The sequence below is a fragment of the Lepus europaeus genome, chromosome 18 (assembly GCF_033115175.1).
Source record: "Lepus europaeus isolate LE1 chromosome 18, mLepTim1.pri, whole genome shotgun sequence".
Classification (NCBI taxonomy): Eukaryota; Metazoa; Chordata; class Mammalia; order Lagomorpha; family Leporidae; genus Lepus; species Lepus europaeus.
The window spans coordinates 42,998,354-43,012,148 of NC_084844.1; the positions used below are offsets into that span (position 1 = coordinate 42,998,354).

General features: G+C 58.5%; 1 protein-coding gene across 6 annotated transcripts in view; it reads right to left on the reverse strand.

The window, feature by feature from the left end:
- NOS2 (nitric oxide synthase 2) overlaps positions 1 to 13,795 on the reverse strand; it is a 110,059-nt gene that overhangs the window by 12,463 nt on the left and 83,801 nt on the right. For 5 of the 6 annotated variants that reach the window (XM_062215610.1, XM_062215607.1, XM_062215606.1 and 2 more), the window contains 10 exons: positions 12,683 to 12,767; positions 11,827 to 11,949; positions 10,876 to 11,024; positions 7,354 to 7,516; positions 6,389 to 6,480; positions 5,493 to 5,634; positions 5,244 to 5,383; positions 4,069 to 4,243; positions 3,887 to 3,988; positions 250 to 444 (listed from right to left, as the gene is read on the reverse strand). In XM_062215610.1, coding sequence (XP_062071594.1) covers positions 250 to 444; positions 3,887 to 3,988; positions 4,069 to 4,243; positions 5,244 to 5,383; positions 5,493 to 5,634; positions 6,389 to 6,480; positions 7,354 to 7,516; positions 10,876 to 11,024; positions 11,827 to 11,949; positions 12,683 to 12,767 — 1,366 coding nt within the window. Of the gene's footprint in view, positions 1 to 249; positions 445 to 3,886; positions 3,989 to 4,068; positions 4,244 to 5,243; positions 5,384 to 5,492; positions 5,635 to 6,388; positions 6,481 to 7,353; positions 7,517 to 10,875; positions 11,025 to 11,826; positions 11,950 to 12,682; positions 12,768 to 13,739; positions 13,776 to 13,795 lie in introns of those variants that run through there. The other variant, XM_062215611.1, reaches the window with a different exon arrangement.

Consider the following 13,795-nt stretch of genomic DNA (forward strand, 5'->3'; position numbering starts at 1 on the left):
CCTTCTGGGCTGGGCCATCGCTCGCATCATCCCCCGTGACCCACAGGACCTCCTATGGCAGGGTTCATCCCCCTCCCTTTTAGAGATGAGGAAACCAAGGCCAAGCATGGCCAGGAAGAGGCGGAATTGGCAGTCGGACCTGGTCTTTATGCTGGGTGATGGCCACTCTCCCATGGAAGCCAAACCTTGTCAGAGGAACAGGTGCACACCCACGCCCACTGCCCAACCTGCACCCTGAGCGGCCCCTACCTGGTAGTAGTAGAAAGGGGACAGGATGTAGTTGAGCATCTCCTGGTGGAACACGGGGGTGATGCTCCCGGACATCGGGGGGACCAGCCAGATCCAGTCGGCTGGGCAGCCGCCGCGCGAGCGGTACTCGTTCTGCATGTGCTTCATGAAGGACTCGGCCGCCGAGTGGTGGTCCATGATGGTCACGTTCCGCTTCTGAACCAGAGGGCGGCACGGTGGAGGGTGAGGTGGGGGTGGGGCGGTGGGGATGCCTCCCTGGGGGGAGCTGGGAAGGCCTGGCCACCTGCAGCCTACTGAGAATAAACGCCCACAGGCAGGGCCCAAGAACGACCAAAGCAACAGGCAGCCCACAGGCCACGCTGGTGGCCTCCCCTGGACCCTCTGGGGGACAGTGTGCAGCTTCCCCAGCTGCACGTTTCTGGATGTAGCTAACTCAGATCACAGTGCCTTCTTGCAGGTAATGAAAATACCACCCCACAGGGCTGGCGCAGTGCAGTGGGTTACACTGCCTCCTCCAATGCCAGCATCCCGTATTGGAGCGCTGGTTCCGCTCCCAGCCATTCCACTTCTGACCCAGTGCACTGCCATTGCACCTAGGAAAGCAGAGGAGGATGGCCCAAGTGCTTCAGCCCGTCACCCACATGGGAGACCCGGATGGAGCTCCTAGATCCTGCTTCAGCCTGGATCAGATCTGGGAGTGAACCAGTGCATGGAAGGTCTCCTCCTATCCTTCTCTCTCTCAGCTTTTCAAATAAATAAATCTTTAAAAAAAAAAAAAATACCACCCCGGCCATTTGTGGGAAGTTCCAGGAGCTACGTCCTGGGGACGGAGGCTTCCTGGCCCAGGAGGAGGTAGACAGACACCTCTGTGGGGAGGTCTGAGCAGTGGGAAAACTGGATATGGAAATCACCCACATCTAAAACCAGGAGCTGGGGTCTGAGCCACCTGGAAGGATCCAGCTAGGGCAGCCAAGACCTTCCATGTCTGGGGCAACCCTTTCTTTCTTTTTTTTTTACAGGCAGAGTGGACAGTGAGAGAGAGACAGAGAGAAAGGTCTTCCTTTTGCTGTTGGTTCACCCTCCAATGGCCGCCACGGCTGGCGTGCTGCGGCCCGCGCACCGCGCTGATCTAAAGGCAGGAGCCAGGTGCTTCTCCTGGTCTCCCATGCGGGTGCAGGGCCCCAAGCACTTGGGCCATCCTCCACTGCACTCCCGGGCCACAGCAGAGAGCTGGCCTGGAAGAGGGGCAACCGGGACACAATCCGGCGCCCAGACCGGGACTAGAACCCAGTGTGCTGGCGCCGCAGACGGAGGATTAGCCTATTGAGCCACGGTGCTGGCCAACGCTGGCTTCTTATCCACCAACGTGACCTTGAGCTAGGCATTCCTTAATATCCCCGAACCTCAGACTCCTCATCTGTAATATGGGGCTCACAACAGTCCCTATGGGGGGGCCAGTGCTGTAGGTTAAAGCCCTGGCCTGAAGTGCTGGCATCCCATATGGGCGCCAGTTCTAGTCCCGGCTGCTCCTCTTCCGATCCCACTCTCTGCTGTGGCCTGGGATAGCAGTGAAAGATAACCCAAGTCCTTGGGCCCCTGCACCCACATGGAAGACTGGGAAGAAGCTCCTGGCTCCTGGCTTTGGATTGGCACAACTCCGGCCATTGCGGCCATCTGGGGAGTGAACCTGTCTCTCTGTCTCTACCTCTCTCTGTAGCTCTTTCAAATAAAATAAATACATTAAAAAAAAAAACAAAAACAAAAACAGTGCCTATGACATGAGGTTGTAGAAAGGACCCCGCGAGACGGCACAAAGTACAGCACGTGTTCAGCAAACGCCAGCGGCCATTACTCCCATCTGTCAGTCACTGCCTAAGGCGCTGGCCTGTCAGAGGGGACACAGCCCCTTCTCTGCCTCAGATCCCAGCCCAACCAGGGGAAGCAGGAGGTCGGCCATTGTCACGTGGCTGACGGCAGTGTGCAAAGGCTGCTGGGAGTAACAGAGGAGAGCCCCGCAGCTGACGCTGGGCAGTGAGTCCTGAGAGCCTGGGACAAGCTGGCCAGGCAAGGGGCACTCTGGGGTAGCACCAGGAGGCCCCGGAGGTGCAGCCACACCTTTTAAAACGTGACAAGCGTTCACACAGCAGCTTGCGGGTGCCAGGCCAGCTCTAAGCTCAGGAGCTCAGGAGCATCACCACGGTAACGATGGTAACCACATCACATCACCAGCACGCCACGGCTGCCGCACACAGCAGGCACCTGGGCCGGCGGCACGCCTGCCATTGCGCATGCACTCGCATTTACTTGCGGCAATGGCCTAGCGAGTGGGGGTCTATTCTTAGCCTCACTCTGCAGGCGAGGAAACAAGGCCAAGCGCTTGGAAGCTCATCCTGGGGGAGAGCCATGAGGAAGTCCTGCAGCCTCTGGCCGTTGGGATGCAGCTGGCTGGGGCGCGGCAGACTCCCTGGGACGGAGCCGCATCCTGCGCTGGGAGTCCCCGCAGCAGCCAGGAAGCGCGGCCCTCCCCTTCCTGAGGCAGGCCTGCACTTCCTGTTCCGCCTGCGCTCAGGCCCAGAAGCCCTGCCCCATGGAGCACAGGCTCCATCCGCCTCCTGGGTAATGGATCAGACACAGCCCAGCCGTTCGCTCCTGGGCCCGGCCGAATGTACGAACGACTGAACATCTCTGCCCAGCAGTTGAGTTAGCAGGCGGCTGCCAGCCCTGTAGAGAGGGCCCAGCTTCCAAAGTTGCGCCTTCCTGTGTTCCGCTGTCTTCCCAGGGGGAAAGGGAGCATTGATGTGAGCGGGAGCAGAGGGCTCCGTCCCACACGGGAACCCGTCTGCCGTGTGTGGGCCCGAGAGGAGGGCCGCTCACCCCACACAGGGAAGGGGGAGCAACCCCTGCTCATGTGAGTGGAGCCAGCCCGGCGATGGTTTGCAGGAAGGAGGGTCTAGGCAGAGGGATAGGGTAAGTGCAAAGGCCCTGTGGTAGGAATCCTCTTGATGACTTTGAAAAACAAGAATTCCAGCACTACCAGAGGAGCAGTGGAGAATGAAAGCTGGGGCCTGGAGCAGCCTGGGGATGAGGAAGTGCCGCGAGATCTTTTGACAGTTTGGCTGTAAAGAGAAGCAGAAAAGAGACAGGAGCTGGAAGAAGCCTGGCCTCTGGGGGCAGTGATGTGGTTAGCTGCGCAGTCCCTCCATTGACCGTTGAGATGGGAGCTAGGGCAGCCCCTCTGCACGCGGATGGGAAGGACTCAGCATGGACGGTGACCTGGAAGTGATTCCCTGAGCAACTGCGAGAGCACAGGACTTGGCGCCCGAGGGAAGCACTGGGGGCCCCGAGGTGTAAGGTGCTGCCCAGCGCTGCCTGGCTAGGGTGAACAGGAGCGGAAGGCTCACTGCTCTTGCCTCCCAGCACCATGCCCGGTGCATACTGGGTGCTCAATACAAGGGGGCCTTGTGGAAAAGGGAACATAAAGCTAAGTCTGTTTGGGTGCAAAAAACTGGGGAATCTACGCATGAGGTCTTCATGGCGTGTATTTCCCATGAACCCTCGCTGCCCTCTGCTGCTTCATACATGCGTGCGTGAACAGTGCCATCATGGGAAAGCCGAGGCCCTCAGCGAACAGACGCACCTGGAAGCTGTGGAGCACGGCGATGTTGATCTCCGTGACGGCCTGATCTTTCCACAGCGACGCCAGCCTGTGCGTCTCCAGTCCCATCCTCCTGCCCACCTCCTGCAGACACAGGGTGATGGGGCTGAGACCGTCCCTGGGATGCACACCTGCAGCCAACCCGGCGAGGCAGCCCTCGGTACCTCCAGGATATTGTAGCGCTGGACGTCACAGAAGTCCCGGACCCCAATCTCTGTGCCCATGTACCAGCCGTTGAAGGGGCATGCGGGAAACTCAAGGCCGCCAGCCTCAAGCAGCATGTTGGCCACGGCAGGCAGGGCGTACCACTTCAGCTCCAGCTCCTGGAACCACTCGTACCTGGCAGGGAGGGAGAGCTGGCTGCAACGGCAGCCTTCACCTTTGCCCCCCACTCCTCTGCAGAAAGCTTTGGAAGAAGACTCGACCAAGAAAACGCCTTGCTAAGAGCTGATCTCCAAGTTCCTGTCCCCAGGACAGGTGCACTATGGGTCATTCATTCCCTCACATATCCCATGCTGAAGGCTGACATGTTTTCTTTTAAGGAAAAGGAAGAGGGGAAGAGGGAGAGAGGGAGAGAGGGAGAATGTTTCATCCTCTGGTTCACCCCTCAAATGGCTACGATGGCCAGTACTCAGCCAGGACCCAGGAGCTTCATCTGGGTCTCTCATATGGATGCAGGGGCCTCCTCCACTGCTTTCCCAGGTGCATTAGTAAGGAGTTGGATGGGAAGTGGAGCAGCCGGGACTTGAACTGGCGCCCATATGGGATGCCGGCGCTGCAGATGGCAGCTTAACCTGCTACACCACAGCACTGGCCCTGAACGCTGAGATGCTAACGTAACATGGTGGCTAAGGACTCGGGGTCAGCAACCTGGGGTTCAGTTCTGCCTCAGCACAGCTAGTGGTGTGACCTTGAGTTTTTTTTTATCTCTCTTCCATATATAAAAATGAAAATAAGTAAGTGAAATTCTTAAAAAAGGCAAACTCACTCTAGTCCTACGTTTTGCCCCAGCAGGCAGAGGGGCAGCTAAGATGGATGGCAGGAAGGCAAGAGGCCCGGGCTGCTCAGTTCAGGAATCTCAAAGGGTTCTGCCCCCAAAGTGACCATTTCCCAATCTTCTCCTTCTCCCTCACCCTCTCACCAACACATCCTCCTGCATCGGAGTCAGAGAGGCAACTGCAGGGCTGCCGTGGAATGGGGGGGGGGGGCAGTGAACAACGGCCCTCAGGGCATCACCTGTGGCTGCCTGGGCTCTGGGGGCAGGCCTGGGGTTGGACAGCCACTTGTGGCGGGGGCGGGGGCCCGCCGATTCACCCCCCAGCTCCCCCAGCCCACTCACTTGGGATGCTCCATGGGCACCTCGAGTACAATGTCAGCAGGGATTTCGAAGAGCTCGGGGTCCCGGCCGTCAGCCTGCAGGACCAGAGGCAGCACATCGAAGCGGCCGAAATTGGGCTTCCAGCCCAGGTCGATGCACAGCTGGGGGAGTGGGGGCGAGACAGACCCAGAGAGTCACCTCCGGGCTCCAGCTGGCACCCACCACTGGGCTCCCAGCCCAGAGTCCCAGGGATGAGGCTGGGCCGGGTACCTGCGTGAACTCGGTGTTGGCTGGGTCCCCTTGGATGGTGCCGTCGGGCATGTGGTAGCCCGCGTACCGGATGAGCTGAGAGTTCCAGACTCGGAAGTCGTGCTTGCCGTCACTCCGCTGGGGGAACACAGTGATGGCCGACCTTCCCCGCACACAGACAGTTGTTTAGCACCCAGTCCTGGGGGGACCCCCAGTCACCCCACTGACCCTGCCTACCTCCTGCACCCAAGCAGCCTGAGCCAGCCTCTGACATCCCGCCCTCCTGCTCCCGCCAGCTCCTACCTTCCTTTAAGGCCAGCACAGGAACCACCCTCCAGGGAGCCCTCCCAGCCCTCCCCATCGGGTGCCACGTCTCTCCCCTTGCAGTGAGGTTAGCTGGCCTTGCCTCATGCAAATTGTGGGTTTGCAGTGGGCTGGAGCAGCATCTTAAAGGCTCGGTCACCTCCACAGGTGTCCCCAGCTTCACTCTGTGCCTGGTCCCCATTAGGGGGGCACTGGATGTTTGCTGAACCCTTGACCCCATTAGCTGGGGAGGAAGGTAGAGCCAGGGGCGAGCATGGTGGTAGAGACGCACCCAGGAGCAGGGACTCTGTCATCTCTAAGCAAAACGCCACACAGCACCACCTGCTGGAAGCCGATTCACTCGCCCCTCCAACAAAGTGAGGTGCCCTAACCCAGAACAGAAGCAAAGGATCCCCCAGCCTGCAGCAGGAAACCCAGGCAGGCGCTGCTGGGGGGTACAGCTCGTGGGGCCAGGCTCGCCCTCGTCAGTCCCCGAACAAGCCTGAGTCCCTCTTTTTCCTTCTCCATGGTTTGCCTGGAGCCAGAGAAGCCTCCCCTAGACACAAGCACATCCTTTTGAAAAGACTCGGGCGGCGCAAGCCCCTGGCATCCACCTGATGTTGCCGTTGTTGGTGGCGTAACGTAGATGCCTGCAGATGTGTTCGAACATTTCCTGTGCAGTGGAGCAGCTCCGGGCATCAAAGACCTGTGTACAGACCACGCCTGTCAAGGACTGCGGGGTGGAGGCGTCGCGAAGGGCCAGGGGTCGCCGGAACTGAGTGCACAGTGTATACTCCTCAACACCCAACACAACGAGAAGCGGGGCTTCCCCTCTCGGCGCCCCAGCTCCCAGCTCACGCTGCCCCATCCACCCCTTCTCCTGCTCTCCCAGGGGAGCACAAACAACTCCCACTTGGAAGAACTCAGCAAAAATCAAAATCCCAAGAAAACACCCCTACTCAGGATTCCCACTACCCAGCCTGGTTCCTCTGCCACAGGAGCTCACGATATCCACCAGAGTTCATGTCTAGTCTAAGAGCTTTTCATAATATCCAACAGTTAAGAATCCCCCAATGAAAAGATGGCCCAGGCAGCTAGGATAAATAAAATGTTATCTCGGAGCCACAAAATAAATAAAACGTTATCTCAGAGCCACAGATCCAAACCCTGAACCTAAACAACCTCTCTTGCCATACCTGGGCCCCCAGAAAAACAAAGTTATGGAGCCAAGCACTGTGGTGCAGCAGGTTAAGTTTCTGTCTGCAACACTGGCATCCCACATGGGCACCAGTTCAAGTCCCACATGCTTCACTTTTGATCCAGCTTCCTGCTGATGGCCTGGGAAAGCAGCAGAAGATGGCTCAAGTGCCTGCACCCTGGCACCCACAGTGGAGACCTGGAAGAAGCTCTTGGCTCCTGACTGTGGCCTGGCCCAACCTCGCTGTTGTGGCCATTTGGGGAATGAACCAGTGGATGAAAGATCTCTCTCTCTCTCTCTCTCTCTCTGCAACTCTACCTTTCAAATAAATGCTTGGAGCTGGCCACCCAGCCCCCTGCGTGGGGCACACAGGACGCCCACCTGCAGGTTGGACCACTGGATCCTGCCGATGCAGCGAGGGGCGTTGCGCCAGGCCTGCTTGGTGGCGAAGATGAGCTCATCCCCCGTGAGCTGGTAGGTTCCTGTTGTTTCTATCTCCTTTGTGACCGCTTCCACCCTGGCCAGATGCGCCTCTATTTTTGCCCTGGGGAACAGGAAGACATTAGAAAGATCAGCAGAGAGATAGCCTAACATGGGGATTAATTCAAAGCCCAGAAGCAGGAGCTGAACGAGGCCGCCAGGACGGCCCCCGGTCAACTGCCCCGAGTTCTGATCCCATCTGAACAGGAGCCTGGGTCTTCACGTTAACGCTGGGTCCTGCCGGCCTCGCTGCTGGCCTCGCGCCCACCAGAACACTGCTGTCCCCGGGCGTTTTGCTGTAACCGTTCAGTTCAGCGAGGTTGCGACCCTTCTCTGGAACTAACAAGGTGGGGAAACGTCCCTACACACCACAGCAGCGTCGAGGGCGCACCTGTCCACCTCGCCACGCCCATCCCCGTGCACTGACAGCTCGCCGGCTCTGGACAGAGCAACTCCCGGGCAGGGTGTGTGAGGAAGGCATTTCTGGGTCCATTTCAGAATTCAGGGTCTCAGGACTCCGAAGGTTAGGCAGCAGGCCCAGGCTCCTGACGTGGTGAAGAGCAACACTGGCCCTTGGCCCGGCCCCGGAACCCCCCTGACGTTGGGCCCAGGCTCCTAGCTGCCTGCAGTGTCACCTTCCACCTTCCAGCCTAGGGGCCCTGTGAGCCCAGGGCATGCAGGGATGTGCTCAGGGGCCGGTTCAGGCCCACACAGGGCCTGGGGTGGTCAGGACTCAGGCCTGTGGGGCCTCCCTGAGCCTGCCCAGGGAAGAGCTGCACAAAACTAGATCTGCTTCTCCCTCCATTCCCAGACTTCAAAAATATCCCAAAGGGAGGGACTCTGGTCTTGAAACACACACACACACACACACAACAACAACCTTGAGATTTCCAATCAGCACCAAGGCAACACGCAAAACTGTTGAAGGGATCAGCTCCTGATTAGCGACAGCAGACACTCGGAACAAAACAGCCTTTCTGGGACGAAGGGTGTCTCGGCAACTCTTCCTTGATTAGAGAAAAGGGTGTAGAGACAAAACACCCGGCCGCATTCAACGTCAAGGACACTGGCTGCCTGCAGGAGGGCGGCAGAGGTTGGTGCCTCTCCTGGCGGCAAGCCCTCCCTCCCTAGACAAAACGCTGATGGTGCCCGTTAGCCCTGATCAGAGGAGCAGTGGCTCCTGACATCCAGATCGGCACGCAGCGTCAGCAAGTCCCAGCCTCTAGGTATACTAAATACACCGTACTTCTTCCTCCACGAAGGCGACCCGTCCGGCTCGGCAGGCGGTGGCCTCACTGTGGCGCAACATGGAGACAGCTGCCATTCGCCTCTCACGAGCCCCCTCCTCTCAGGAGGTCCCCATGTGGACGAGGGGACTCCAGGAAGTTTGTGGAAAATAGAATGAAAAGATAAGCTTATTTCATGCAAAAAAAAAAAAATCCCTTGATATCTTTCTGTAGCGTTTTTCCCTTATATGCATTCCCATGAATGCTTTGGAGACCCGGTGAGTCTGTGGATTTCCATTTGTTTTGCACCGACATGAGCTTATCACTCGGCTCCGGTTTCCGTGCCGTGACCGTGACACCCAGGACATCCCTCTTCATCCGCACCAGCACAGCCCTGTGGCCTCCCTGGGTCCCTGATGCCCGCGCTGGGGGCCTTCCTCACATCAGCAAAAAGCGCCATGCTCAGACACTGCAATCAAACGCAAAGGTTCTGGGGCCCGTTGTCCGGAGCGGGTGACCTCCAGCAAGTTCCATCTCCGCAGACTTCCCTGGCCCTGCCTGTGAAGTGCGGCTACTAGGAGTGTCAGCCTCCTGCAGCTGAGGGGGGCATTCCCTGGAAGAGACTCACACCCGGCTCTGCACACACTCAGTGCTGAGCACCTAAGAAACATGATGGAGCCCCTCAAGGAACATCCGCACCCCAAGGATGGGGAACTTGGTGGTCCACAGACCCCTCGTGTGGAGGCAGAGCGGGCAGGGGCTCTGCACAGCGTAACAGCCTGGAGAGTCTCAGGACATGGGTGCCCACCTGCCCGCCCCCAGCCCACCACCTCCCCAGGGTCCAAGGCCCAGGGCCCTGGCATCCGTACCCTGCAACCTCCCCAGGCGTCTCCTGTGCAGCTGCAGGGGAGCCTCCAGGTCCTGCGAGGGCCAGGCCTCCTTCCAGGACCCCAGGTCCCTGCCTGCTCCCATTTCCCAGGGAGAGAGTGAACAGCAGGTGGGGTCACCAGGAGCCACACCCACCCTCAGGTCCCAGGTCCCCTTCCGTGGCTCATCCACTTCCTGTGAGGTGTCCCACGAGGCACGCTGCCTCCCAGCTCATCAGCAGCAAGCCTCAGCCGCTCCTCCTTACCCTCTCTTAGCGCACTTTAAAACCAAAGTTTCTACAACAGGGGCCTAAGTTACACAGTCACAGATTTGACTTGGGGCCGGTGTTCTCATATACTTGGCTCACTGCGGCACTTTGCAGGCGCTATCTAACTCGTTTCATCCAGATCTTGGAGGTATGTCATTGTCACCATCTTCAGATAAGAAAGCTGAGGCCCAGAGAGGTTAAGTCACCTGCTCCAGGTCACTCAGCTCATGTCGGCACGGCTAGGATTCAAACCTGGGAAGGCTGCCTCCAGAACCCTCCTCTTAACCACTGTGCTATAGCACCTCCCTTCTAACCACCGTGCCATGGCACCTCCCTTCTAACCACCGTGCCATGGCACCTCCCTTCTAACCACCGTGCCATGGCACCTCCCTTCTAACCACCGTGCCATGGCACCTTCCTTGGGGGGATTAAAATCATGCATTTGGCAACAATAAAACTGGTGACTGACAATTAGAACTCTCTATGTTCTAAGGCTGGAACATATCTGGTGCTTCATGTCTGTCTGTCAACTGAATGACTGATTGACCACAGAAATGAAGGAAACCCAGCAAAGGAAGCCGACCTCAGCAGCGTGGAACCTCCAGTCCGGAGGCCCGGACCTTCGCTGGGATTTGGGGGCCTCGGGGACATCACTGGGCTTCCAAATCCGCCCCTGTGGGAGCAGGGTTCACTACATGGTCTGCAAGGACTGTCTTTCTCCAGCATTTCCTACGATCGGGATCCCTATTCGTTCTTCATCAAGGTTCCCAGGTGCCAGGGCGCTTAACTGATCCTCGCAACAATCTTATGAGCCAGGGTGCATTCCCTGCCCATTTTACAGATGAAGCAGTTGAGGCACAGAGAGGGTACAGAGATCTCCCAAGGATTCACAGTGGTTAATGGTGGGGCCTTACACCTGCACCCACGCCTGTAACCACTGTGGCCACACCCCACTCTATGGCGTGAGTAGGAGGGGCTGAGCCCTGGAAGCATTGTTACTGTGGGGGGAGGGAAACTGCCAGACACCACAGAGCCCCGGGCAAGAGGGGAAGCAAGCCTTACTCTTTGAAGGAGCCGTAGTACTGGTTGACAAACTCGATGGCTTGCGGGAGCAGCTCTTCCGCAGGGGTGGGCCTGTCCCGGGGCCCTCGGATCATCCCTTTGGGGTTCATGACGGCCCCCTGGCAATAATGGGACTTGCAAGTGGAGTCCTGGAGAGAGAGGGGCAGGTGGTGAGAGCAGCCCAACGGCCTCCTGGCCCTGCTCCCTACATGGCCGGCTCCTCTCTTGCTGCTTTGGCTTCCTGCGCCTCCTCCTTGGAGCCCACTGGGTTTTCTCTTCTCCTCTACTGGCGGAGCCCTAGAAGCTATGAGCCAAGGCTGTCCCCCCACCTACAGCTCGGCCCCTGGGAACGTCTCATCGGCCTTCTCACTTAAAGAGCTGGATGTGGCTCCTGTGGGAACAGGATTTTGGTACTCAGCCAAAATGAACTGAACTGACAGAATCCAAATCCCGAAGTCACAGGGTAGCACAGAAAAAATACTGGAAGGAAGTACATCCCATTGTTCTTGATATTTTTGATTCTTTCCCATTTTACAAACATAGAAGGCATTCTAAAGTGAGAACAAGAAATGTAGAAGACAGGAAGGAGCCTTAAAGGACATTTGGTCCCACCACCCCGAGGATGCTGGGACCCTCCTGCTGCCTCCCTGTCAGCCAGCACTGGACGCTTTCCAGTGACAGGGACCTCACTCCCTTCAGGTGTAGTTCCGTCCAACTTCAGGTAGTTCCACTGGGAGAGTCCCTGACACGGTGCTGAAATCTGTCTATTTGTTCCTGTCATTGTCCGCCTGACCTCCCGCACCACCACCATCCCCTGGCACGGTTCACAGGGAGTTGGCATCGGTGACCCCCATGACGTCAGGCTCTGTCCCCAGTGCCCTCTCCTGAGCAGATGCCCAGGGGACACCTGCTGGATCCACAGTGGGTCCTGCCGGGGCACACACCACTCACCTCTTTGGCCTTGAGGTGGAGAGTGTCTTGCAGAGTCATCCCGCTGCCCCAGTTTCTGATTCTCACGTGCCGTGGGCAGGCCGATGGGGGCACGTCCTGCTTGCCAGGAGATTCTGGAGACTTCTGAAAGAGGGGAAATGCCAAGATTTTCCAAATGCCTGCAACCCTGGGGCTCCTGTGTCTCCTCCAGGCCCCTGGCCCTGCTTTGGCTTGAGTGGGGTGGGGAGCATGGGGCCGGGTATCCGTGCCTGTCCCTCCTGCCTTCCCAGCAGCTGGGCCACTTGGGCCAGTGCCCGTGGAGCGCTCCAGGTGCCCGGGCAGCTGGCCAGACTTCTCTCCTCGCCAGAGCCCTGCCAAAGGCTTCCACAGGGGAGCTGTACCAGGGGAGACTTGGGTCAGACAGAGGGAAGCCCATGGCCCTAGCCAGTGCCGCCAAGAACCGAGACCAGCACCGCAGCCGTCCTGCCCCAAAAGCCTTTACAGATGCGAACTCCACCTTCCGGCTCCCTCCCTCCCATTTCTCTGCCCACTTCTCGGGAACACTCCGGGTGGGAAGCACTGAGGGGGGGCAGAGCCCCTGCAAGAGGAGCTGGCGGCTGGGACTGCGGCTCAGCTGCAGAGTCTGGACCATCCGGGAACGTTCCATGAACAAATCATCTTAGTCCACCCTGGAGGTCATCCAGGCGCCCATGCACTGCTCACCACCCGCGGCTGTCCCACTCTCGCAGAGCCCCCCCCGTGCCTGTGACCAGGGCTCTCGCTCGCTCCGAGACCCACCTGCTGTGCTCAGCTGCCTTGCCTGTACCTGCCAAGGCCAGGGAGGAAGGGGCTTCCCAGGCCCAGGTCGCTCACTGACCTTTGCTGTTGCTGCCGGGGGCTGGGGGGACTCATCCTGGTGCTTGCTGAGGCTGTGACACTTGGGGTCTTCCTGTGTCGCTGGGCTGTGAAAGGAAACAGCTACCATGAAATGGAGCACGCACAGGGGCGGAGGGGGAGCTCCTAGACCCCCCACCAGCCCCCTCATTGGGCAGATGCACGAGCTGCTGTGCACAGGGTGGGGGAGGAGGATGCGATGACCACTCTTCCCCTCCCCTCCTTTCCTCTTCTCCACCAACAAAACCATAAAGACGGGAGGGGGGCTGAGTGACAGCTATGGACCCAGACAGCCGCCCACAGCCAGGCACGGCGCAAGGTGGCTCCGTCAACTCTGCCCTCCCAGCCAAGTGACTCAGTCTTCCTTACTGAAACGCTTCCCTTTCCTTGGCTTCTGTGCTCCGTCTACATTTTTATGATGGAAAGTGACATATACCAAAGTAGAAGAATACAGTAAGAATGAATGTGGGTCCTCCACATTCAATCCAACGGTCACCAGCCCCTGGCCAATCTTGTCTCAACTTCAGCGTGCCCGCCCCCACTTTGATTTTAATGCAAATTGAAGACATCATGTCATCTTTACTGAGAAAAGTATCTCACTACAGAACACTTGGAAAGGATGCTGGTGCTGCTTTCCACACAGGTGGCCCCTATCCCCGGGCCCATTCCAGGGCCAGCTGCTCTGCTTCTCACCGAGCTCCCTGCTAAGGCGCCATGAGCAGCAGCTGATGATGGCACAGGGCTTGGGCCCCTGCACCCACATGGGAGACCTGTACCGAGTGCCAGGTTTCTGGCTCCGGACTGGGCCAGTCCGTTGCAGCTATTTGAACTTAACCATATCTGATGTAAAGAGTGTAGCGGTCCCAGCGCTGAGAAGAATCCTGAAAGCTCTCCCTGGGGCTGAAACATACACAATTCAGCCCGCTTGGCCGCTCCTCAGCCAGCAAACCGTGCGAACCTCATCCCGGGGCTCCCACAGAGCCGGAGCCCAGCCCTCCCGCGTTCTCCCCGAGGGTCGGAAGCGCGCCCGCGGCGAGTACCTGGCTTGGCCGGGGCAGCAGGAGGGCTTCGGCCGCAGAATCCTGCGCAGGAACCG